The sequence below is a fragment of the Podarcis vaucheri genome, assembly GCF_965113315.1.
Source record: "Podarcis vaucheri genome assembly, chromosome: 5".
Taxonomy (NCBI): Eukaryota; Metazoa; Chordata; class Lepidosauria; order Squamata; family Lacertidae; genus Podarcis; species Podarcis vaucheri.
In genome coordinates, this window is record NC_138763.1 from 80565631 (window position 1) to 80590568 (window position 24938).

At 44.0% G+C, this 24938-nt stretch overlaps 1 protein-coding gene across 2 annotated transcripts in view; it reads right to left on the reverse strand.

Moving 5' to 3' along the window:
* Positions 1 to 5768: 5768 nt before the first annotated feature.
* The window catches only part of CDHR1 (cadherin related family member 1), a 62226-nt gene continuing 43056 nt past the window's right edge, over positions 5769 to 24938 (reverse strand). The window contains exons 14-17 of one of the 2 annotated variants that reach the window (XM_082222350.1): positions 22319 to 22386; positions 17184 to 17412; positions 14738 to 14992; positions 5769 to 8070 (exon numbers count right to left, since the gene is read on the reverse strand). In XM_082222350.1, coding sequence (XP_082078476.1) covers positions 7519 to 8070; positions 14738 to 14992; positions 17184 to 17412; positions 22319 to 22386 — 1104 coding nt within the window. In that variant the 3' untranslated portion in view covers positions 5769 to 7518. Of the gene's footprint in view, positions 8071 to 8970; positions 9356 to 14737; positions 14993 to 17183; positions 17413 to 22318; positions 22387 to 24938 lie in introns of those variants that run through there. The other variant, XM_082222351.1, reaches the window with a different exon arrangement.

Here is a 24938-nt window from a genome sequence, read left to right on the forward strand (position 1 = left end):
ACAGAGCTCTGTTCCAGTAACAAGAAGCCGAAAGCACCAGCCTGAAGATGACGAGTGAGACCTCGTCGAAACGTCGCACAGACACCCCGACTCTTACACGGGAAGACACCCGAAGACACCAAAACCTGCATATATATATATATATATATATATATATATATATATATATATATGGAGTAGATTGCAGTCTCTTGGGAGTTGGACATGCCTGTTTTAGAGCAACTAATTTACAGGATTTCCTTGCTCCTCTACCAAAGACCATTTCAACACATTATTATCCCGATCCTTAGATATGACTGTGTTATCTTTTGGATATTGAAAGTATGTGCGGTAGAAAGAAGTTGCTGTTAGCTGGAAACACACGTCTTGAAATAAAAGAAATGGTTTTTCCAAATGCTCTGGCGTTTCTTCTCTGTTGCGACACCATTTTGCACATATACATGTGGAGGTTGATGGGGAGGGGGCATGTGGGAAGGACACACACCCCAGCAAAAATGGAAGGCTTCAGACATTAATGCTTCAAATGATTCAGGTGATCATATTGGTGACCAGCTATTAGGAAGAGTGAACAATTTGGGGAGTTCAGTGACCTCATTAAATAGATTAAAAAAAAGTGGGATGGGAGAGGAGGGAAATGAGCCAGGTTTTAATTTGGCATCTCAAGCATCCTTTGCAAAGCAAAGTGTTCTGAGCATGAAGCACCTTTTGAACAATGTAATCCCGCTTGACAATTCTATGCCATTAGCTCACGAGAAGATGGTACAAATGGGGAAATGGAGTGGTCGAGATAAGAGTGCATAGATCTCAGGCCTGCCGATAAAGTTTTGACTTTTAAAAAACTTGTAGCTCAATGGAAGTTAAATTGATCATGGCTCAGAACAGCACTGGATTTATGTATAAGCTAAACAAGCTATAGCTTAAGGCCCCACTTTCTTGGGGCCCCCACAAAAAAATTAAAGGAAAAAAAACCTGGATGTACATTTCCAAAACATAAGATAAAAAACAAATAACATAAAACCTACATACAGCAACAGTGTTTGTGTTGTGTAGGCTCCTATGATGTAAGTAATGGGCCCCGCCTGTTAGCCTGCTCCCTAAAATATCACTGGTTTGCTCATTTCTATATACAGGGTGCCTACATTCTGCATGGACTGGTTGTATGGGCAACATGTGCAAATGGCTTTAGATACCTATTAGGTCCATAAATTACCATATCACATATATTCAACACAAAAAACAGCAACAACTTGTTGTTGACAAAGGACAGCTGGAAATATAAAGGGCACCATTACCTTCAGTAGCTTAGGGCCTCATCAAACCTAAATCCGGCCCTGGCTGAGGGTAGCGTTTCTAATGAGTGGGTAGCGTTTCTAATGGTAATAGGGTGCTGTTTAAGTGCCATGAAAAGCTACTTGTCCTTATCCATAACTTCTACTTCTACTCCTTGCCTCTGAAACCCTACAGTCCGTCTCCCTGTGATCCCCTTTCTCTGCCAATTGCTTCAAAAGGGTGAATCTTAACAACAAAATTGTGCGTATTGTATTTGCGCCATGGCAGTGAAATCCTGCTAGTGGGCTTCACAGGGACATCTGATTGGCTATCATAATAACAGGATGCTGGAGTAGATACTGGGGGTGTAGGTGGCGCTCTGGTCTAAACCACTGAGCCTCTTGGGCTTACCAATCAGAAGGTCAGTGGTTCGAATCCGCATGATGGGGTGAGCTCCTGTTGCTCTGTCCCAGCTTCTGCCAACCTAGCAGTACAAAAGCACGCCTGTTTAAGTAGATAAATACCGTATTTTTCGTACAATAGGACGCACCGGACAATAGGACGCACTTTGTTTTAGAGGGGGGAGAACAAGAAAAAAAAAATCTCCCCCTCTCTGCCCAGCACCCCTTCAGTGAAGCGGCAGGAGGCGCTGCACAGAGAGGGGGAGAACTTTCGCCCTCTTGTTTTCCCGCTCTAAAACAAGGTGCCATTTAAGGTGCGTTCAGGCGGCTACCTTGGAAGCTTGGAGAGCGAGAGGGGTCGGTGTGCACTGACCCCTCTCGCTCTCCAGGCTTCAGGTTCCTTTCGACCTGCTCTTTGGAGCTGGCGGGGGGAAGCCCACCACCAGCCCCAAAGAGCAGGTCAGGGAGCAGCGGAAAGGGGCAGCAGAGAGGCTCCTGCCATAGCCGCGTCACCTCCCCAGCCAGGAGAGCACGGGCGGGGCTAAAGCAGCCCCCCGCGACCCTCTCCCAGCTAGGGAGGTGACGCGGGGCAATGGCAGGAGCCTCTGCAGCCCCGCGTCACCTCTCCAGCCGGGAGAGGGTCGCGGGGTGCTGCTTTAGCCCCGCGCGCGCTCTCCCAGCTGGAGAGGTGATGCGGGGCTGTAGAGGCTCCTGCCATTGCCCAGCGTCACCTCCCCAGCTGGGAGAGGGTTGTGGGGTGCTTCTTTATCCCCCCGCGCGCTCTCCCAGCTGGGGAGCTGACGCGGGGCTGTAGAGGCTCCTGCCATTGCCCCGCGTCACCTCTCCAGCCGGGAGAGCGCGCGCGGGGATAAAGCAGCACCCCGCGACCCTCTCCCGGCTGGGGAGGTGATGCGGGGCTGTAGAGGTTCCTGCCATAGCCCCGCGTCACCTCCCCAGCTGGGAGAGGGTCGCGGGGCTATGGCGTCTTCGCTCCATAGGACGCACACACATTTCCCCTTCATTTTTGAAGGGGAAAAGTGCGTCCTATAGAGTGAAAAATACGGTAGGTGCCACTGCGGTGGAAGGTAAACGGTGTTTCTGTGAGCTCTGGTTTCTGTTATGGTGTTCCATTGTGCCAGAAGCGGTTTAGTCATGCTTGCCACATGACCTGAAAAGGTGTCTGTGGGCAAATGCCGGCTCCCTTGGCCTGAAGTGAGATGAGCACTGCAACCCCATAGTCGCCTTTGACTGGACTTAACTGTCCAGGGATCTTTTACCTTTACCTCGCTGGAGTAGATGGGATATGGCCTGATCCAGCAGGATCTCCTTATACCCTTACAAATCAGATATTAGGTAAAAGTACATACCAACCTAGTGTACTGGGATAAATCCACACTGACGTTTTCATGAGGCCTTTAAAAAAACAACACACAAAACGCAAACAGATATGGAAATGTGGCTAACTGGACTTAAGGTCGGAAAAATGAGAATCTGAGAGAAGCCAAAATCGATAGATTCACCCATCCCTAATTGGGACCTCGGGGCCCTAAAAGCATTGGAGGCCAAGACATCTTCGCCAGTGGCAGGGTTGTGAGAACAGGATCTCACCTATTGATTTGCAGCAACCGGGAATTTTTTGGGCTGGAGGCTTCTAGCAGAATCTGGGCCAGATCTAGGCACATAAAAATAAAGAAGGTACAGGAAAATGCATATTAAGCCTCATGATGCCAAAAGATGGAACTCCACAGCGCCATCTGGTGTCAGTGTTACAACGCATTTGAAACGCTTTTTCTTTACTAATGTAGCCGAGTCCCTGGATTGCCTTCCTTTATGGAGCACTTGCAATGCTGAATATGAAGAATTGAGAGGGGTAACAATGGCCAGAACATCAAAATAAGGCAACGAGTGCATTTTTCAAGTTTTTATTAACAAAAAACATTTGGAACGCAGTTCACTCAGTACAGAACACCTGCATTCGGTGTGGGGGGTGGGGAGTTACACGATGTAAAAGAAAAACAGTTCTCTCTTAATTATGTTGAAATCTATTAAGTCTAATATTATAAGTCTTTTCTTGACCATGATTTTGAGGGTTGCCACCTTTTCAGCTGCCAAAGGATGGGGCAATACAGATGTTTTTTCATGTAGGTGGGCAATATGTAGGGGGGGGGAAGAAGAATTATTCTTTGCTTCCCATTCTATCAGCACAATCAGGCCCTTTGACGGCATTGTGAAGGTGCAGCACACTTCTGCTGGGGAGAGGGGAGGAGCTGCAGGAAAAATTTAATCCTGCTACACCTTTCCTCCCGTCTCTAATTCTAATTCCAACATTCTATTGCTAAAACCTAGTAAAATCTTGTGGTACCTTAAACACATTTTATGGCGCCATCTTTAGTGCTGGTCTTTAAGGTTCCACAGGGCTGTTTGTTAGTTAGCTACAGACTAACACAAATCACTCCCCCCATCCCCCCTAAAACCTGGCAAAATGCACAAGATTCTTTTTGTGGTTCCGTCATTTCCCCCCCTCAAACGCATCATTTAAAAATAAAATGTAGAACTGATTCAAGTTTGTTTGTGCACATAATGTTAATTCCATAAAAAGTATATCTGTAATAGGTTTTCTACATATAATACACACAGATATATTTCAAAAATATGAACAATCCATACAGATTACAAATGGATGGCAGCCCTAGAGGTTTTTTTTTGACCTTCATTGCATTGTGCAATAAAACACTGTGTTAAGAAAATAGCAAGGCAGACAATTCTTGGAAGCTGTTGGTACCTCAAAGAGAATTTGTTTAAGTAGGTTCAGAAACAAAAGGAAAGATGTTGCATGATTTACAAATAATCCCATGATTTGGATGTGCCTCTCTGGGTGTAATATAAGAAATGTGCCTCTTTTTAAAGCTATTTATGACACATATACTCAGCTCTTCATCTGAAGAGCTCCAAGCAGCTCATATATAGTTCCTGGGAGGACTTCCTTCCAAGCCATTACATGGCCAGACCTGATCAACAATAGGACTCTTTCATGTGCCTTCAAGCTATTATCTTCTCCTGTGACTATTCATGGAGATGTCATGTGGGGGATTCGCTCGGGAGTGAAATTTACCAAATTGAACAGAGGGACATTTTGTTAATCTGGTTCGGGGGTAGCCAATGTTGCGCCCTCTGGATTTTGTAGGGCTACAAGTCCCAACACCACTGGCTATTCTTATTATTTATTATATTTGTTAGTTGGTTTTCTTGCAAAGCAAATGAAAACAATAAAAAATGAAAAACACAGCAACACAGGCTAAAAACATAGCTAAACGAAAAGGCAGGGATACAAGTCCCCCCCCCGCAATGCCACCCTTCAGATCAAGGGCCCAAAACAGAGGAATGGAGAAAGCAAAGGGGGTGCCACTGAAAAGGCCCATTCTTGCATTGTCACCCTCTAAATCTCCCATGGAGGTGGCACACAAAGAAGGGTCATGCTGGCTAGGCCTGATGGGATTTGGAGCCCAATAATATAGAGGGGAGGGGGACGCGGGTGGTGCTGTGGGTAAAACCTCAGCGCCTAGGGCTTGCCGATCGCATGGTCGGCGGTTTGAATCCCCGCGGCGGGGTGAGCTCCCGTCTTTCGGTCCCAGCTCCTGCCCACCTAGCAGTTCGAAAGCACCCCAAAGTGCAAGTAGATAAATAGGTACCGCTTTATAGCGGGAAGGTAAATGGCGTTTCCGTGTGCTGCGCTGGTGCTGGCTCGCTAGAGCAGCTTCGTCACACTGGCCACGTGACCCGGAAGTGTCTCCGGACAGCGCTGGCCCCCGGCCTCTTAAGTGAGATGGGCGCACAACCCTAGAGTCGGACACGACTGGCCCGTACGGGCAGGGGTACCTTTACCTTTACCTTAATATAGAGGGGAATGGAACCACATTGGTAACCCCATGTCTGATTGAACCAGCCTTTGCCTCCTTCAAACACCCTGATGTTCTTTCCCAAAATGAACCCATGAAGTCACCATGAATTGCTTTGATGGCAACTCTTGCTTAGAACTAGTAAGGAATCAAGTTAGGGCCACCAGCAAACCAGTCTAGATATGATACAGATAGTGTTTAGATATGATACAGATAGTGTTAGGCTTCCCTCCGCCTTGTGGCTATTAGAGCCAGGGGAAGGTCAGGCTATCTGGACAGTGTCTATGTCACAGCTCACCTGTGGACCAGTCACAATGGGTGAAATGGAGGTGGTTTCAGGAAGAAAACACACACAACCCCCTCCTATTTTCCTTGGTTGGCAGGATGCAGCATGAAAGCCTTACACCATATTTATAAGGATATGGCACTACCATTCCACATGACACAATTTTAAGGGCTGTTGCTACATTCCTTAAAATGGCCTCAGCTCAGAAGTTTACCTAAATTGTGCTGCATTTCAAAATGATGCAGGGCTGAAAGCGATTTCTGTCTTTCTCCTGTTCACACCTTTTCTTTGCCCAGCTCCACTCCAAAGCAAACACTTCTGACACCATGTTTCTCGTTTAACTGCCTCGTTAGTAGTAATTTAACACCAGGGGAATGTTCAGGTTGTCCCTCTGCAGCACCTTAACTTCAAATTCCCATAAACACCGGCATTTTAAACATTCAGTGGTTAGGATGCTCGTAAAGCAGTAAAGCACTGTTTTGCAGCAGTGTAGGGAGCAATTTTGCCTTTTATAGAGAAAGAACTCTTGGTTTTTCCACTCCTCCATAAAAAGTTTTACGTCACTGGTCTGTTGCGATGAGGCATATCACATAGAGACGAGTCGACTCTCAATAATACTGAATGTTATGAAAACATTCCTGTTTTCAGTATAACTCATCGGCTTACTTTATGGACAGAAGTGGCTCAGATCTCTACGTCTGATAAATTTTTGTCAACCTATCCTTACTTGTCATTCAATGCATGTGCCCCAATACTGTTCATGTTACCTGTGATTAGGGATGACATGAATACCCCTGACTGCACACCTGTGAGCAGAATCAGGGTAAACACAACTCTCCTTGCTGTCTGTGTTCATTTCAGTCCTGAGAACTGCCTCCTCCCTCACCTTCCCAAAGGTGAAAAAACTGGATTGCCACTAGAAATACCACAATCCTTGCTGGGAAAGTGATGCTGTTGGCTGTCACCTCCTGCCATGATCCCTCACCTCCTTCCTTTCTCATTCAAGAGATTTTCTTGGACAGGTTAGGGAAAATCACATTATTCACACCTCACATTGGGACATGTTAATCTGTATGCTTGATGCCTATATGATTGGGAATGCTGTCAAATTCTACCCCAAGTAAAGCCCGAGTTATGGCTGGGGCAGAACAATTTGAAAGGTCAATCAACATCTGAGCTGGACCCTGGAGCTACTGAATTTCAGCGAGTGGCATGCTAGGAGATGGGGCAGCTTGTTAGGCTTACTTGGCTATTCCTTGAGGACTCTGGCATGAGATATTTTAAAACATTCAATATTTCAAGCTGAACTTTAAAACAGATCACTGGAAAGCATTGGCCAGATACAGAACAAATTGGCATCCTGAAAATTGCAGCACACAAACACGCAAGCAGCCTTTGCAGCGGGAACCTGTATAAAAATATTGTAACAAATGCGCACCACATATTACCATAAAGTTATAGGTGAAACAATTGCACTGGGCGAGAGGATATGTACCGGCATGCGATCCGGGCGAATGGATGCGAAACACCGAGAAGAGATAATGAGCGTTTTCAGCTTGCAGGGAGATGGGGAATTGGTACAAAATGCAAAATAAGAAAATCACACCATGTACCTGGAATGGCACACAGAAGACACACTCCACATGCAAGCTGTGGGGAGGAGACACTAAATGTGAGGGCTTGCCGCATTTCTCATTTCAAACCTCTGCTTGAGCTCCGACACCAGGGCATTGTGGGATGTGCAGACCGCGGCACCTTTCTTCGCCTGCTTTTTAATAATCTTTGGACTCAGCGATCCGGATACTGTGGGGACCCTCCATTCAGAGACATTAGTCTTGACTGCCGGGGCTGGAGGTAGGGCTGGAGCAGTAGGTGGTGGAGGAGGAAGGGGCACCTGGAAGTTGTTGTTGCTGTTCTCATTTTGCAGACTTTTGGTATCCTCTTCGACGACAAACTTCTCCGCAGCATTGTTGGGCCTCTTGAATTTCAGCCACTCCATTCTGATCATCCTGGTTGGTTGGTGGTTCTGCCTTTTTTTAATGATCCGTCTCACGGGCATGATTTTGTTGGACCTCTTATTGCGCCAGAACATGGCAGTGGAGATTAAAATGGTGATCGCCACCATCACCCCCATGACACCAGCTAGCACTCCTAAGGCTTTCATGGGGTTATCTTTTGTTTGCATCAAAAAGGCAGCCATAGGCCCTTTGTGAAGAGTCTGTAAAAGAGTACAAAGAGAACATGGTGACTTAACTCTGGGGCACAGAGAGAGAGAGAGAGACTGCGCTTTCATTTGTCCAAAATATGTGATCCACACCACCAAGCCACCTCCAATTTGGCATCCAAAATTCAGATTTAACACTAAGAAGGCCAACTGCAGCAATTAAATAGTGGAGCCTTTCACTCAGGATGCGGGGAGTTTTGCATCATTCCTATGCAATACTCTATTGCCCGTCGGTTGCAAGTGGAAACAAAACCACTGGGTTGTGCAGTCAAGGACATGCCCATACAACAAACTGGTGACAACAGTCATTCCCTATTCTCCGAGGAACCCTGGAAATTGTAGTCCTGTTAGAATGGACACCAGGGATCCCTAACTAGGCAGAGGGCCTTCTTGGTAGTGGCACCTGCTCTGTGGAATGCTCTCCAATCAGATGTCAATGAAATAAACAACTATCTGACTTTTAGAAGACATCTGAAGGCAGCCCTGTTTAAGGAAGTTTTTAATGTTTGATGTTTTATTTTGTTTTTAATATTCTGTTGGGAGTCTTCCCAGAATGGTTGGGGAAACCCAGCCAGATGGATGGGGTATAAATAAATAAATAATTATTATCATGAACACCCATAAACCAAAATGTCTCTGATTCTTTGGGGAAAGCTGTCACAGTTAAAACTGGTATCAAACTGAGATAAACTCAGTATATATCCATAACTGGAAGGTGTTCCTTATGCTTCAGATTTCATTTCATAATCTCCCAAAATCAAAGCAACGCTTTCAGAGAAAATACTAGTAATAAGATTTTCTCATCCTATTGATGCATCTTCAACTGAAAACATTTTGAGGCTGTCAAATTGGTTCTTAAACAGCCGAAACTGAGCATGTTCTAGTACTCTTTTACAGACATTACAAAAACAAAACAAACCACTCCAATGCTATGAGGTAATGAATCTGAGATGAAGAGACAGGCTGTTTGTTTCCCTTTTAAAGAATCCAAAGCTTGATTTAGAGGTAATGCAGCCTCTCAATATGGCATATTGAGGACAAATGAATGAAAAGTTCGTATAGCATTTTAGCACACAGAGCGCTGTGGTAGTCGTCGTTTAATTTTCCTGATTTTCCCCTGAGGATGGAGTCTGGATCTTTTCACACTTTTCCAGTACATGATGGTGGAGATCACCATGGTAACAGAAATGGCAGAAAGGACGCCACTCGTGCAAATCCCAAATAATGTCCATGGACGTTTCTTGAGGCCTAAAATATAGGATCTTACCCTTGATTTGATCTGAAAATGTCAAAAATAACAAAACCAATCAACCTGTGGACCATCGTCATAAAGGAAACAGCGGGTTGCATCCAATGTAGTGCAAAGTACCTCATTCTGTCAGTGCAAGGATGTCTGCTTGTGGGACACAACTTTCTCCTCCCTCCCTAAATATGTTCTGGGATTCCTCCCAACCCCCTGCAACATATTTGGGGAGGGTGTGGGGTGAACACAGCCAGAAGAAAGGGGAGAGAGTTCTGTTGTGCAAGTGGAAATCCCCGCACTGCCAAAATACATTGGCAAGTAACTGAAGCAGATAATTTAATTAGACAGTGCCTATATGATATCGAGCAACAGAACAAATTGGCCACCATAAGGAAATTTTGTCCATTGTATGATTATTTCCCACCTAGTCATTTTGACACTTTGACACCCTATTTGCAAAATTTAACAATTCCAAAATATACAGATGCACTTTTACTTATGCAAGATTAAATACCAGTATACTGCCTACAGCTGTGCTTGAGGGTCAATTTCAAAAAAATCTGGGGGGGGGGGGAAGGCTATGTCCATGTGGAGAGGGCAGTATTGAATCAGTAGCTCATGTGCTTCTAGCTTGCATTCTGTATAAAGATTTGAGGAGTGAGGTTATTACCCCTCTACTACTATCCCTAGCAGAATAAAAAAAATCCTTCCAGTAGCACCTTAGAGACCAACTAAGTTTGTTATTGGTATGAGCTTTCGTGTGCATGCACACTTCTTCAGATACACTTCAGATCCCTACCAGGTTGCTCAACCATTGCTACTGTGTGCTTTCTTTTAGCAGATCAGGATAACCAGGTGACAGCAAAAAATGCAAAAAATAAATAAATCAGCAGGGGCAACTTGAATAAGATGTATTATTTGATTCTTGATGTAAACCTCCAGAATGTATTTTGTATAGTTAAGTTTTTACCTCTATCTCCAGTACATTTTATTTTATTTTACTGCTATGGCTAGTAAAGGTAACGGTAATAGGACCCCTGACCATTAGGTCCAGTCGTGGCCGACTCTGGGGTTGTGGCGCTCATCTCGCTTTACTGGCCGAGGGAGCCGGCGTACAGCTTCCGGGTCATGTGGCCAGCATGACTAAGCCACTTCTGGCAAACCAGAGCAGTGCACGGAAGCGCCGTTTACCTTCCTCCCGGAGTGGTACCTATTTATCTACTTACACTTTGATGTGTTTTCAAACTGCTAGGTTGGCAGGAGCAGGGACTATGCAACGGGAGCTCACCCCGTAGTGGGGATTCGAACCGCCAACCTTCTGATCGGCAAGTCCTAGGCTCTGTGATTTAACCCACAGCGCCACCCACGTCCCTGCTATGGCTAGTAGGGGATGCAAAAAAAGATTCTTCTGAATATATTGGTTGGAGACCATCATAGGACCCTCCCCACTTTAAAACATAGCAAGGCTAAGAAGCCACTTGCTGTACCAGGACATTAACAAAAAGCGATTGGGTGGGGGGGATGCAACTACTAAATATTTTTGAGCCCATCCTCCTCTAATACATGGTGCTGGGACAGAACACAATAATAAAATTAAAACACCAAACAAACAAATGAAACAACAACACACCACTCAGTGTAAACACAGACAAAAGAATAACATCACAAATTGGTGGTTAAAAGACCAATTTTAGAAGCTAAAAAAACCCTACAAAGGTAACACGGATAAATGAGTGCCTGTAACTGCACATAATAGTAAGAGAAACAGGAAGGCTTGAAGAATGGAGAATGGAAACATGCAACCACAGGAGATGTTTATAAGTCATTATTAGTGTAACCATGCAGTTACATATGTGCATGTATAAACACCTTCAGAACGAGACTGGCTTAGTTGTACGGTACCTATATCTAATCATGAAGCAGGTGTTCTTCATCTGAGACCAGGGACTGGAGCCTGAGCTGCAGAAGCAGGCAGAAGACACTGCTCTCTTGAACTGGCAAAGGCAGATATCCAAGCTCCCATTATCTAGCTTGGACTTGGCCAACTTTTCCTCCTGACTGTCCATTGTAGGAGACTGCAATCTCCTCACAGGATTGTGAAGCAGCAGATTGCCAAATCCTGAGACACCATTCCTTTCCAGCACCCAGTGCTTTCTGCCTCCTTTCTTGCTTCCTGCCAGCTGCCTTGATGGTGACAGCACAGTTACAACCCAGAGGTAATGGTGCGCAGAATTCCAGCCTCGGAGACTGACTACACTGAAGCCCAGGTCAATGGGAAGATTCTTCTACTGATCTGAATGGTACAGAATCTCATCTTCTGAGGATTTGTGGAGCAAGCCACAATCAATGCATGTTCTCTTTAGCTGCCTGAATAAGATTATCTGTTACACACTTGACTCGGCAATGAGAGTGCCAGAGAAAAACATATTCATCGCATGAGGCACACTTAATCTGAGTCCCATCTCCTCAGTGTCCCTGTGTGTTGTCACGACACATCCTGAGTCTGCTTATGTCAAATGCAAAGGAGATGACGCTGTTAATAAAACACTCAGGTGTGTATTCAGTGCTACCTGATTTCTCATACGAAAGCTTCCTGCTGCATGCCGTGCTCATTTCCCACATGGCACTAGGATGCTACTGCAATGCTATGTATCGGGGCTGGAGCATCCAGAAAATCGTGGAGCTGTTAGGCTGCTAATTGGGCTCAGCCATTGTGAACCTATTTTGCCATTGCTTAAACAGCTGCCCTGGCTCCTGGTTCATTTCTGAGAGCAATACAAAGTGTTGGTGCTGCCTGTTAAGGCTATATATGGCTTGGGATCTGGAAACAGCTCACATAGCTGCCTGCTCTATACAGTGGTACCTCGGGTTACATACGCTTCAGGTTACATCTGCTTCAAGGTTACAGACTCCGCTAACCCAGAAATAGTGCTTCAGGTTAAGAACTTTGCTTCAGGATGAGAACAGAAATCGTGCTCCAGCGGCACAGCAGCAGCAGGAGGCCCCATGAGCTAAAGTGGTGCTTCAGGTTAAGAACAGTTTCAGGTTAAGAACAGACCTCCAGAACGAATTAAGTACTTAACCCGAGGTACCACTGTATTCACCTGCCTGTGCACCAAGATCATCTTTGGATGTCCTCCCCCAGGTACCCCACCATCTGATGCAAGGCATGTGGCAACTGGGAAGAGGGACTTTTCCAGAAGACTAAGCAGGCAGAGCCAGGCTGCTTCCCAAGCCTACACAAGTGTAACATGTAGCTCGTCTCTGAACGAACCTTGTTCTTATCCATTTATGTTCAGGGCAGAGGGTTAGGTAGCCACCCCTTCTAATCTTGTGGACTATAGACAAACTTTTGCAAAACTATTGGTGTGCTCTGTCACTGCAATGATCAGTCTTTCCATTCCAGGTCAGGGAAATCTAGGACTACGTATTCTGTCATAAAAAAATATACCTGTAATCAAGAATAGGGGGAAGCAAACAGCATATGCACTTCAGCACTTTTTCCCCAGTGGGTATGAAAGAAAGCATTGGCTTATAATCAATATCCCCCCCTTTTTTTGTAAAAATAAAGGTAAAGGTAAAGGTACCCCTGCCCGAGCGGGCCAGTCTTGACAGACTCTGGGGTTTGTGCGCCCATCTCACTCAAGAGGCCGGGGGCCAGCGCTGTCCGGAGACACTTCCGGGTCACGTGGCCAGCGTGACAAAGCTGCATCTGGCGAGCCAGCGCAGCACACGGAACGCCGTTTACCTTCCCGCTGGTAAGCGGTACCTATTTATCTACTTGCACCCGGGGGTGCTTTCGAACTGCTAGGTTGGCAGGCGTTTGTAAAAATAGGATCCGTTAAATTAAATAGTCTTGGGATTTTTATTTTATTTTATCGCTGTATTGTTTCAAGAGCAAAAGGTTTTTTTTGATGCATGAAACCACCAAACCTAGCCACAGGGCATTCATCTTGAAGGGAGCATTGTTCTGGCATTGTTCTGCTAATTGTGATGGTAAATGTTAATCAAAAATAGGCCTCTTTAATTACTCATTGTGATTAACACTGCTGGACACCTCTAGTTGTGTTGTCAAAAAAAAGCTTTTCCTTCAGAAAGGAAAACAGAGCACTGTTCTGCGGGATGAAGAATGCCGGGTCAGACACAATGGAAGAGAAACAGATGCATTCAAGTACATCCTGGGGCACAGTATACAAAGAGAATGCCTTATTTGCATGCCATTAGCTTCGATCCTGCCATCTCCAGTTGGAAATGATTCCCAGTGTAGTATATGCTAACCCTTTTCCTCCTGTAAAAAGGTCACAAAGAGGGAGAGCACAGTCTCAGAGATGGATTCATGTACCATGCAAGCTTAGGGTTCATCCACACTTCTGCTTGTTATCGAATTGGAGCAAACATCAGTCAGGTTTTCTCCAGATTGACATTTGCTCCAATTTAGTACAGAAGTGTGGGTTTCCTGGGGGAAAGCAGTGAGGAAAAGGCCAAACTGCTCGTGGGAGAAGTGGAAATGTGGATAAGACCTATTTACAGGGGCTAAGCACCATTGCAATGAAGGCACAAATTACAGACAGCATAGCAAAGACCGGGGAGTTTCAGGTGGACACTTGTAAATTATAAGGTTTTGGGATAATAAAGCTAGATATGGCTGAGGGGGGTGGCATTTCAAATCTCTTCACCACCAATTTGCAATGCTTATTCAAGGGAAATAAACATTCTAGAACAGATGGGTGGCATTCTGTTTGCTGATATTAATTGGCATTAGATCGCTGCATGTCCAGGTTGCCCCTGCCACATCTATGTGGTCTGCAGGGTATAAGGGAAATGACAGTTTAACGAATCCTCTGTATATGTGAAGCAGATTGACAAGTCTGTCACACACCCCGCATTGGACCCACCATCGCAACCATTCTGAAAATATTGTTTGGGAAGTTAAATGTAGTAATAAAGGAGGAGTTATTCTTCTAATGAACCATCTGGAGAATGGTTGGTAAAATCAAGGGTGAGTTAAGATACAAAGTTAAAAGAAGAAGGACAGATTAGGCGTGGACCTTTAAAACCGTTGTGGTGGGCCTTCATAAATTTCTCCTTCTCCATTTTCAGCATAGGGAAAGCAATCGTAACTTCTATTTGGTAGCAATGAGGCTGAACAATGCAACAGAGAGGTCAGGGATGGACCCATTGCCAGCAGCTGAAATGGCTTAGGATCCACTTGATCCTTCGGCAGACTCTACACTTCCTTGACCCAGAGATGCCAGAAATTCTCATTTCACAGCTGACAGCACTCCCTTACTTCAATTTAACTTCAACGACTCAAATTATGACGCTTCTGCAGCAGTGCCCATTACAAATCACTGTTTCTCAGCCACAAATCTTGGGTCTCCCTGTTTGCCATTTCTCTCCAGTATCCTATCCCCTTACCTCTTCTGTGATATCAATCTTCAGGACAGCGGTGGTGCTAAATGAAGGAGAGCCCCGATCTTTGGCTTGAACTACCACCGACCATATGCAGTCTTTGTTGTTGGTGATGTTGTGAATTATGTCCAAGGATCTTATGTAGGATTTCAGTTTTATTTCTCCGGTGCTTTGGTCTATATCAAACACATTGGCAGGATCTGCTTGCATAATAGAATAGTCAACTATGTTATTGGGTTCTTCCGCATCTTGGTCTATTGCCTGTTGGGGATGGGGAGAAAAAGTGAAAGAGAAATGTTTATTGAATGGCAATCTATTTTAAAGAGGACTGGTTCTTTTGGATTCTGAAGTTCCATACTTTGAGCATGGCTTCTGTACCAGAACTTTGTGGGGTGGGGTTTGGTTGGATTCCGGAGTAGTTTAAAAATCTATCTTGTACCAGTCTTCCATTTTATATTCTGCTTGCTATAGAGAGGTGTGGGATACAGCTATTAATGATAAATTGACATGTGCCATTAAGGCAAGGCAGGGAATATGCAGGAGAAATGATTCTGAGGACATATGGAGAATGTTTGTAGAATTTGGACTGTTAAAATGGAAAGGAGTCAAACCATCGCAAGAGGTGTTGAAATTTTGGGAGGCCGGATAGTTACGATGGTTTCAGTGGTGGGGTGCACATTTTTATTCATATTTATTTATGATTATTAATTTGTTTAAAAATTGAAACAAAAAATCTATCTTGGAGAAAATTGAAATGCTAGGAATTTGAAGGAACAGTTCCCCCCTTGGAAAAAAAAACCCTTGGAAAATTCAGCTCTCCTACCAATTATCCCCTTCCCCCTTTTCATTTGAAAAACTCTGTAATGGGGGATTTTTTATTTATTTATTTATTTATTTTTTACAAATATAAAACCAATGTATGTTAATTTTCTGATTTGAAGATAATGGCCACTGTGCAGAATTCTGCCCGCTGCATCTGAAATCAGCATTTCCCATCAGAAAAACAGTAGGGGGTTGGAATTCTAGAACAATTCCAGAATGGAACTGCTCCATCCTGCTCGACCTATTAACAGTTTTGTTGTATTCCATCAAAGCTAAAGTGTAATGAGGCACAGCAAAACAGAAATCGCACCTGTGATGCAACTCCAGTATTTGAAGAATGGTTCTAGACTATCCTTTTATGATTATTTCTTGTAAGCAAAAGACCTATGGCATTTCATGAGTAATAATAATAATAATAATAATAATAATAATAATAATAATGAATTATTTATACCCCACCCATCTGTCTGGGTTTCCCCAGCCATTCTGGGCGGCTCCCAACAGAACATTAAAAATATGATAAGATTGAGGAGAACTTTCCTATGCCACCTCTCTGACACAATCTTCTCTGTCTCTCGCCACCTCTCTGACACTGTCATTCTCTGCCTCCCACTCCAACCTTGACTCTCTTTGTGCCCAGACACTCTTCTGGGTCTTCTTCTTCACCCACTCTGTGCCCTGATTTGTCTTCCTATTGGTATTTCCATGGGATGACTGGCATCTATTCATGTATGAGGGAGAACGTAACGGGATGCCCTCAAGTGTACCATTAGGGCTTAAGGCAGGGTAAGGAACCTCTAGCCTGCGGGCCAGTGTTGGACTGCCATTGGGCTCTGGGTTGGCCTGTGAGGCCTTTTCCCCAAACCATGCCCAACTCCCAATCAGCTGACTTAATTTGTGATGTCATCTGATGGGCACTTCAGTATGGTTAAATCCTGTGCTGACCCTCTGTCTGTTCCCAGCAGGGAATAGCAGTGTGTACCCAAACTGAGCAGGATTTAACCCCCCACTCATTAGTTGCCTGCTCCCAGCCATTAAGAAGAAACAACCCTGCTCTTACAAGCCTTGATTTTCCACAGGTCTCCCTAAGCTGTAAAGGTAAAGGTAAAGGTAAAGGACCCCTGGATGGTTAAGTCCAGTCAAAGGCGATTATGGAGTTGCGGCACTCATCTCTCTTTCAGGCTGAGGGAGCCAGCGTTTGTCCACAGACAGCTTTCCGGGAACACCATGACAGAAGTGCACAGAAACGCCATTTACCTTCCCGCCACACCTATTTATCTACCTGCACTGGCATGCTTTCGAACTGTTAGGTTGGCAGGAGCTGGGCCAGAGCAATGGGAGCTCACTCCATCATGGGGATTCGAACCGCCGACCTTCTGATCGACCTTCTGATCGGCAAGCCCAAGAGGCTCTGTGGGTTAGACCACAGCACCACCCGCGTCCTCTAAACTGTAATGGAAGACTGAAAAGTGGATTATACCCATAGCTGCACAGATTTACTTACAGAAGTGTAAGCTCCTTATTTAGCCTTTGAGTCCATAACAGGAACCGTTGCATCATAACAAATCCATTGCAATCACTTCAATACCAATCACTACAACCAAACACACAAACGCACAAATCGACCAACCTCCACTTTCACGGGAGTGCCTATAATCATGGTTTTTTCCTGGATGTTCTCGTTGAACTCTGGGGAGTGATCGTTGACGTCAAGCACAGTAATGAAGACTTCAGCCAAGCTATACTTCCCCTCTGTATCTTCTGCCTTCACATAGAAGTTGTACTTGGATGTAACTTCTGCATCTAACGTGGCCCATGGCTGGGTGTAAATGATTCCAGTGGATGGATGGATGAGAAATCTGGAAGAAGAAAAACCAATGGCCAATATTCCATCTATTTCCAAGTTAGCTGCACAGACAGATGAAAAGAGATCACCCTTATGTTCAGATGCACCCTTTTCAGAGTGATTTCTCCCCCTACAATAGCTGCTGTGGGTGGCTGCAGTCCCAATTGTGCTTTGAAAATGGGGATTTATTTGTTACAAATCATATTAACCAATTCTCTATAAAATACTCCGAACAACATGCAGTAAAACAAGTGTTTAACGTGCTGCATCTCTTAAAAAGAACATTTCATACCAATTGCTACAAAATACCCATTTAAAATCAAGCTCAACTCAGCTATTCAGCATTTTTGAAAGTCGTGGCGAATAAAAAAAAACTGTTGACCTATAGGGGAAAAAGGGAGCAAAAGGATGGAGTCTGGTATACTTCTATGCGTACAGAATTCCACAGGGAAGAGTGTCATATAACCAAAGGCCTTGCTCGCTCTGTGGCCAGCCGTACCAAAATCATTTTTCTACGGAAACTTCTCAGTTTGTACAGCTTATGGGCATGGAAAAGATCCCAGAAGAGGCCCATTTTGACTTATTAAGATTAATTAAGGATGGAGTTATTTGTGTAAGATGGTAAGATGATTTTAAGGAAACGAGAAAGCAATCTGGAACTCATGGAGTATTCCCTGGGTCTGTCAGAGAGGTCATGTTATTCTTGCACTATTATATATATATATATTTAAAAGTTCATGTTATCTGTTGATCTGAATATGCTTTCACCCTTCACCTTACTTCAACATATTTTAGAAGCCCCCTACAAGAGTTGAAAACTGCTCAGAGGAGTGTGTGTGTTACTGCCCATTGGATATTTTGGTTTATCTCCCCCCAACAAAAAATAAATAAATTCCTGAGCATTGGCCATGCTTGCTGAAGCTGATGAGAGCTGCAGTTCAACAACAGGCATGGGGGGGGGACAGGTTGCTAAGGAGTGGCTTGTTGTTGTTTAGTCATGTCCGACTCTTCGTGGCCCCATGGACCAGAGCACGCCAGGCACTCCTCTCTTCCACTGCCTCCCACAGTTTGGTCAGACTCATGCTGGTAGCTTCGCAAACACCATCCAACCATCTTGTCCTCTGTCGTCCCCTTCTCCTTGTGCCCTCCATCGTTCCCAACATCAGGGTCTTTTCCAGGGAGTCTTCTCTTCTCATGAGGTGGCCAAAGTATTGGAGCCTCAGCTTCACGATCTGTCCTTCCAGTGAGCACTCAGGGCTCAGAATGGATATGTTTGATCTTCTTGCAGTCCATGGGACTCTCAAGAGTCTCCTCCAGCACCATAATTCAAGGAGTGGCTTAAGGCATGCCATCTCTCTCTCTCTCTCTCTCTCTCTCTCTCTCTCTCTCTGTGTGTGTATATTTGTATCTATATACAGTATATCTGCATGCAAATAATTATATTAAATCCAAATCTGCAAAAGTCAAAAGGGGGGGGGGGAATCAGTTCCAGTGTAACATGGATATGTTTAGATGTAATACTATTTTTATACAAGGTCTCTGGAGCCTTTGAATATGGCGAAAAAAATGAGGGGGTGGGTGAATTGATTGCCTGGCATTTCAAGTTTCATATTTTTTAATCCATTTTGGATGTGTCCCTTGTTTTTGTGAACAGCACAGTGCGGTGGATTTCCACTTAGTCCCTCTGCACTGAAACAAGGGAGAATGGCGCAGTTGTGCAGTTTGTAACAACAATGTATTGAGTCATGCGCTGAATAAAACAATGCAGAGACCTTCAGCACGCAAGCAATGGAAGTGTGATGAATGCAACGTTTGGCTGTAGGTTAGTTTGGCTGAACGCTGCATTGGATCCCTTATAAAACAAGAAAGGGGAGAAGAATTTATTTCCTTCTGCTTCTAAAGGGAGTTAAGATCTGCTCCTCAAACTCTGAGGTACATTTAGACTATCTCAGAGTAAGCAAGTCTGAAAATCTTTGCTTAAATGAGTGTAGGACTGCAACTTCATCACACACAGACACACCCTGAAGGCAGCAGGTGAGCAAAACTATTTGTCATACATTATATACCAATCATTTCAAACGACGGACTGAAATTATTTGAAAGATGCTAATGTGAAATCTGATTCTATGAATTTGCAGCTTGAATGATTTGGGGGTGCCTTTTTTAAAACACAAGATAGTGCTAAATGTTCTGGGGTCTCCTCACCACTTTGACTTTCCCAATAGCAAGGCCAAGTCATAAATTCTCGAGTAAATTTATTTTACTCAAAAATGATTTGGGGGTAATGGAAGTCGCCCAGAGTGGCTGGGGATGGGTGGGGTATAATAATAATAATAATAATAATAATAATAATAATAATAATAATAATAATAACAACAATAATTCACAAACCCTACTCTCACCTTTTCTTTTTTGCTACCAACTCCTCTTCCTGCCCTTACTCCATATTGGCTTCATAATAAAGCCAAATCAGAATGAGGGCAATGTGTCCTGCCATTACTCTGATTGGCTTAATTGTAAAATAAAGACAACAAGGGGGTCCAGTAGCACACAGAACCAATCCTATGGCAACCAGGAATATCAGCAAGTGGAATAAACTTCACAGAGCCCCTACAAAATTGCTGAAAAATTGCCCCACACAACTCTTGGATTCAGCCCAATAACAACAGTAATAACAACCTCCTAATGTAAAATGTCCCAAGCAGAAATTAAAAATCAACATTGTTTATTGTTGTTTTTTTTCATGCCCAGTGAGTCGGTGTAAATATTGGAAGTAATTAAAAATCTAATTATTTTTGCTAATTCCTTTTGAGACCATTTGCTGGGTATTAGAGTTATGACTAGGGATCTATGTCCAACTTTCTGCAAATGCAAAGGGCAAGATATTCAAAAGGTTGTTCGTGAAGACAGAGAAATACTATTAGAATTCTGCTCTTGTAGAAGTGCCTTGAGTTTTTCAGGTGTAACCAGAGAGACAGCCCATCCCACAAATTGCTTAACGGCATCCTAAAAGAGGGGAGAAATATCTAAAGGAGATGCTTAACTGTTGTTGCTGTCATATATATATGACAGCAAAGGTCCATATAGTTAAAGCCATGGTTTTCCCAGTAGTGATGTATGGAAGTGAGAGCTGGACCATAAAGAAGGCTGATCACCGAAGAGTTGATGCTTTTGAATTATGGTGCTGGAGGAGACTCTTGAGAGTCCCATGGACTGCAAGAAGATCAAACGTATCCATTCTTAAGGAAATCAGCCCTGAGTGCTCACTGGAAGGACAGATCCTGAAGCTGAGGCTCCAATACTTTGGTCACTTCATGAGAAAAGAAGACTCCCTGGAAAAGACCATGATGTTGGAAATGTGGCTCAGAACTGGAGGAAAAAGCACATGGTTTTCTGACTCTCTATCAGGGTCCATCCAAACCTTTTCATTCTCCATGGGTGAGGTGCTAAGCATCCTGCCGATGGATGTGCAGGAAGAACAATGGCTCCCAGGACCAGGATATGGCTGTGCTGGGCAGCAAATACCACTTACCTGAAACCCCAGTTCAGTGGAGATAATCAGAGTTCTAAGGGATGCAGGTGGCGCTGTGGTCTAAACCACTGAGCCTCTTGGACTTGCCGATCAGAAGGTTAGCGGTTCGAATCTGCGCAACAGGGTGAGCTCCCATTGCTTTGTGCCAGCTCCTGCCAACCTAGCAGTTTGAAAGCACACTACAGTGGTACCTCGGGTTACAGACGCTTCAGGTTACAGACACTTCAGTTTACAGGCTCTGCTAACCCAGAAATAGTACCTCGGGTTAAGAACTTTGATTCAGGATGAGAACAAAAATCATGCGGCAGTGGGAGGCCCCATTAGCTAAAGTGGTACCTCAGGTTAAGAACAGTTTCAGGTTACGAACGGACCTCCAGAATGAATGAACTTCTTAACCCGAGGTACCATGGTAGTTCAAATAGATAAATAGGCAGGAAGGTAAATGGCGTTTCCGTGAGTTGTGGGTCCCGTCACAGTGCTCCGTTGCACCAGAAGTGGTTTAGTCATGCTGGCTACGTGACCCAGAAAGCTGTCTGTGGACAAACACCGGCTCCCTCGGCTTGAGATTGAGATGAGCGCCTCACCCAACAGTTGCCTTTGACTGGACGTAACCATCCAGGTCCTTTTTAAAACAGAGTATGAGGAGAATTCCAGCCAGGTAAAGGCAGCAAAATACGACACGAAGCAGGAAAAGGAAGGGGCCTAGATGGGGGGCAGATTTTTGGCATGAGGAGAGTCCAGAGGGCCAGATGGAGAGATTTATTAGGCCCCAGGGGGCCTTACAGTGTTCCAGAAGGGTGATTATAAGTGGCACATCTTTTGAACGACATGCAGTTTTCATTGATAACCTCCTCAAAATTATTTGCTGCCCCCTAAGTGGCACATCTCTTGAATTGCATGCAGTTTTATTTGGTATCCCCCTTAAAATCATTTGCTCCTCCCGATCCCAATTTTTTATGCTTTTACGTTTTCTTTATGCAAAACTTTTACAACCCACAGTTGCTCAAGGCGGCTCACTCCATTGGTTTCACACAGTTCCATACATCAAAACAAACGAAAAGCACGCACTAAAACGGCAAATGTTAAAATGAAAAACAGCAACACCCTTTCCACAATCTGTTCTTCCTTTATGCATTATTGTTAGGTTCATGTGGAAGAACCTGGAGGTTTGGTCCTCTGCATATTGCTTTGCTTGAAATAGAACACTGTTGGTGTGAAACAGCCAGGAAAAAGAATGAATTTCATCATGTTTGAATTTGATGCATCAGACAGAACATTACTCTCATTCATTTGCTAATAGCAATAAAAATTATGCAAACTTTTTTTATATATAAAAAATACTCTTAAACAAAAATATGTATATATCCATATGTATGTTTAAACTTACAGATCTGCACCTGTTCCATAAATGGAGTATTTCATTTCACCCCAAAGTCCTGAATCAGGGTCTGTTGCCTTAAGAAGAAAATGGAAAGGGGTACTGATGGATTAAAATAGAAACGACGCAGACTTTCATGACATGCGTAATTGGTCACATTGAGGATGGAAAATAGCAAAAACCAGAAGGCTACTTTCCCTAGGGGGGCGCAGCTTTGGGAGTGGGATTTGGAGGGCAGAAGTAGCCAGGGTGAGAGAGGGTGCTTCACCACTTTTCAGTCTAATAATAATAATAATAATAATAATAATAATAATAATAATAATTTATTAATTAATTTATACCCCGCCTATCTGGCTGGGTTTCCCTAGCCACTCTGGGCGGCTCCCAATAGAATATTAAAAACACGATAAAAACATCAAACCTTAAAAACTTCCCTAAACAGGGCTGCCTTCAGATGTCTTCTAAAAGTCAGAAAATTGTTTATTTCCTAGACATCTGAAGGGAGGGCGTTCCACAGGGCGGGCGCCACTACCGAGAAGGCCCTCTGCCTGGTTCCCTGTAACATCACTTCTCGCAGTGAGGGAGCCGCCAGAAGGCCCTCAGAGCTGGACCTCAGTGTTTGGGCTGAATGATGGAGGTGAAGATGCTCCTTCAGGTATACTGAGCTGAGGCCGTTTACGGCTTTAAAGGTCAGCACCCCAAATGGCCACAAACTGCTTCTATCTCCCCACCCCACCCTTTCACCACCAAGGTATTTGGAGATCAAAATGTGCAACTGAAAGTTTGTGACAGGGTGGGCGAATTTAACGGTGGGGAAGAGTCATGTCAATTACAGTGGTACCTCAGGTACGGAAGCTTCAGGTTACAGACGCTTCAGGTTACAGAGTCTGCTAACCCAGAAATAGTACCTTGGGTTAAGAACTTTGCTTCAGGATGAGAACAGAAATCACGTGGTGGCAGCGTGGCAGCAGCGGGAGGCCCCATTAGCTAAAGAGGTACCTCAAGTTAAGAACAGGTTAAGAACGGACCTCCGGAATGAATTAAGTTCTTAACCAGAGGTACCACTGTAATCTGCATCCATCTGCAAAGTGTTGGGAGAGGATGTCGCTAAGAGATGCATGTGTGAGAGAGAGTAAACTTCAGGATCAGGCCTACACACAAAGAAAAGGTGAAAAATTCCACCTCTGTACTAGCAGCATAACCAAGCGGGGCCACTGGGTGGCTCTCCTCACTTGAGATACATGTCACCATTAAAGTCTGGGACATGGAAAATGATGAAATGATCCTCTTTCTGAGCATATTATTCTGCTAAGAAAATATCTAGGCATTGTGCAGATTGGGCCCCTAGAAAATACGGGAGAAAATCAATCATCTAGCCATGTTTTATTTTCCACTTAGCTGTTCTAGTTTAAGCTAAATAATGTGTGAGATGAAGAAAGCATGCTATGCAGAAAGGTTCAGTTCTCTCCAATGGCTTATTTGGCGCAGACGCAGCGGTTTCATATCAGCTAACTTTCATATCTTCCACTACAGAATCATAGGAAGTATAGTTTGTAGTGCAATCCTAACCAAGTTTGTCCTGCTTACTTTGGTGGGAAGAACATCAGTGGGAATTATGTTAATACAGAAGATATCATCATTATCATCATCATTTATTATTTTTACCCTGCCCATCTAGCTGGCATTCCCCAGTCACTTTGGGTGGCTCCCAACAGAATATTATTATTAATAATAATAAAAGTGATAAAGGGTCAAACATTTAAAACTTCCCTAAACAGGTCTGTCTTCAGATGTCTTCTAAAAGTCAGATAGTTGTTTATTTCCTTGACATCTGATGGGAGAGCAAGCGCCACTACCGAGAAGGCCCTCTTCCTGGTTCCCCGTAACTTCACTTTTCTCAGTGAGGCAATCACTAGAAGGCCTTCAGAGCTGGACGTCAGTGTCCGGGCAGAACGATGGAGGTGGAGACGCTCCTTCAGGTATACTGTGCCGAAACCATTTAGGGCTTTAAAGGTCAGCACCAACACTTTGAATTGTGCTGAGAAACATACTGGGAGCCAATGTAGTCTTTCAGGACTGGTGTTATATCAAATTATAGTGTGAATATTCTCCTGGGGTCCCTGCATATTCTACAGAGTCCAGCAACATCTGGACCCAGTTTATCCACCCCCACTTTAAGCAGCCATATATTCTGAATTTGTAGAACATGGAAAAAAAATCGAGGATAGAATTAGCTTGGACAGACAAACCATCTATCAAGTAGTTTCAGTACAGTTTTAAAGTCGTGGCATTATTATTTTATTTGTGTGGATACTGACAAACTATAATTTAATTTAAGAAACACACCCTTGCTCAGCAGAGCAAATTCCAGCCTGCATTGCTCTGTGCAGAATAACAGACTATGGTGAATTCAAATTCAAATTCTAAAAAGCAATGCTAGCTTGCGTCTGTGCTTAGAATCATGAGAGATTCAGCTCTACAACTCTGTGATTCTATGATTCTATTTTTTTTTGTCAGTTTCTGAATATATAGATCCCCACCTCTTCCCAGGGGCAATAATTACAGATATCGAGAGACTCATGGAACTACACAGAATTATAAGTCCAACAGAGCATGGCTGTAGAGGAAT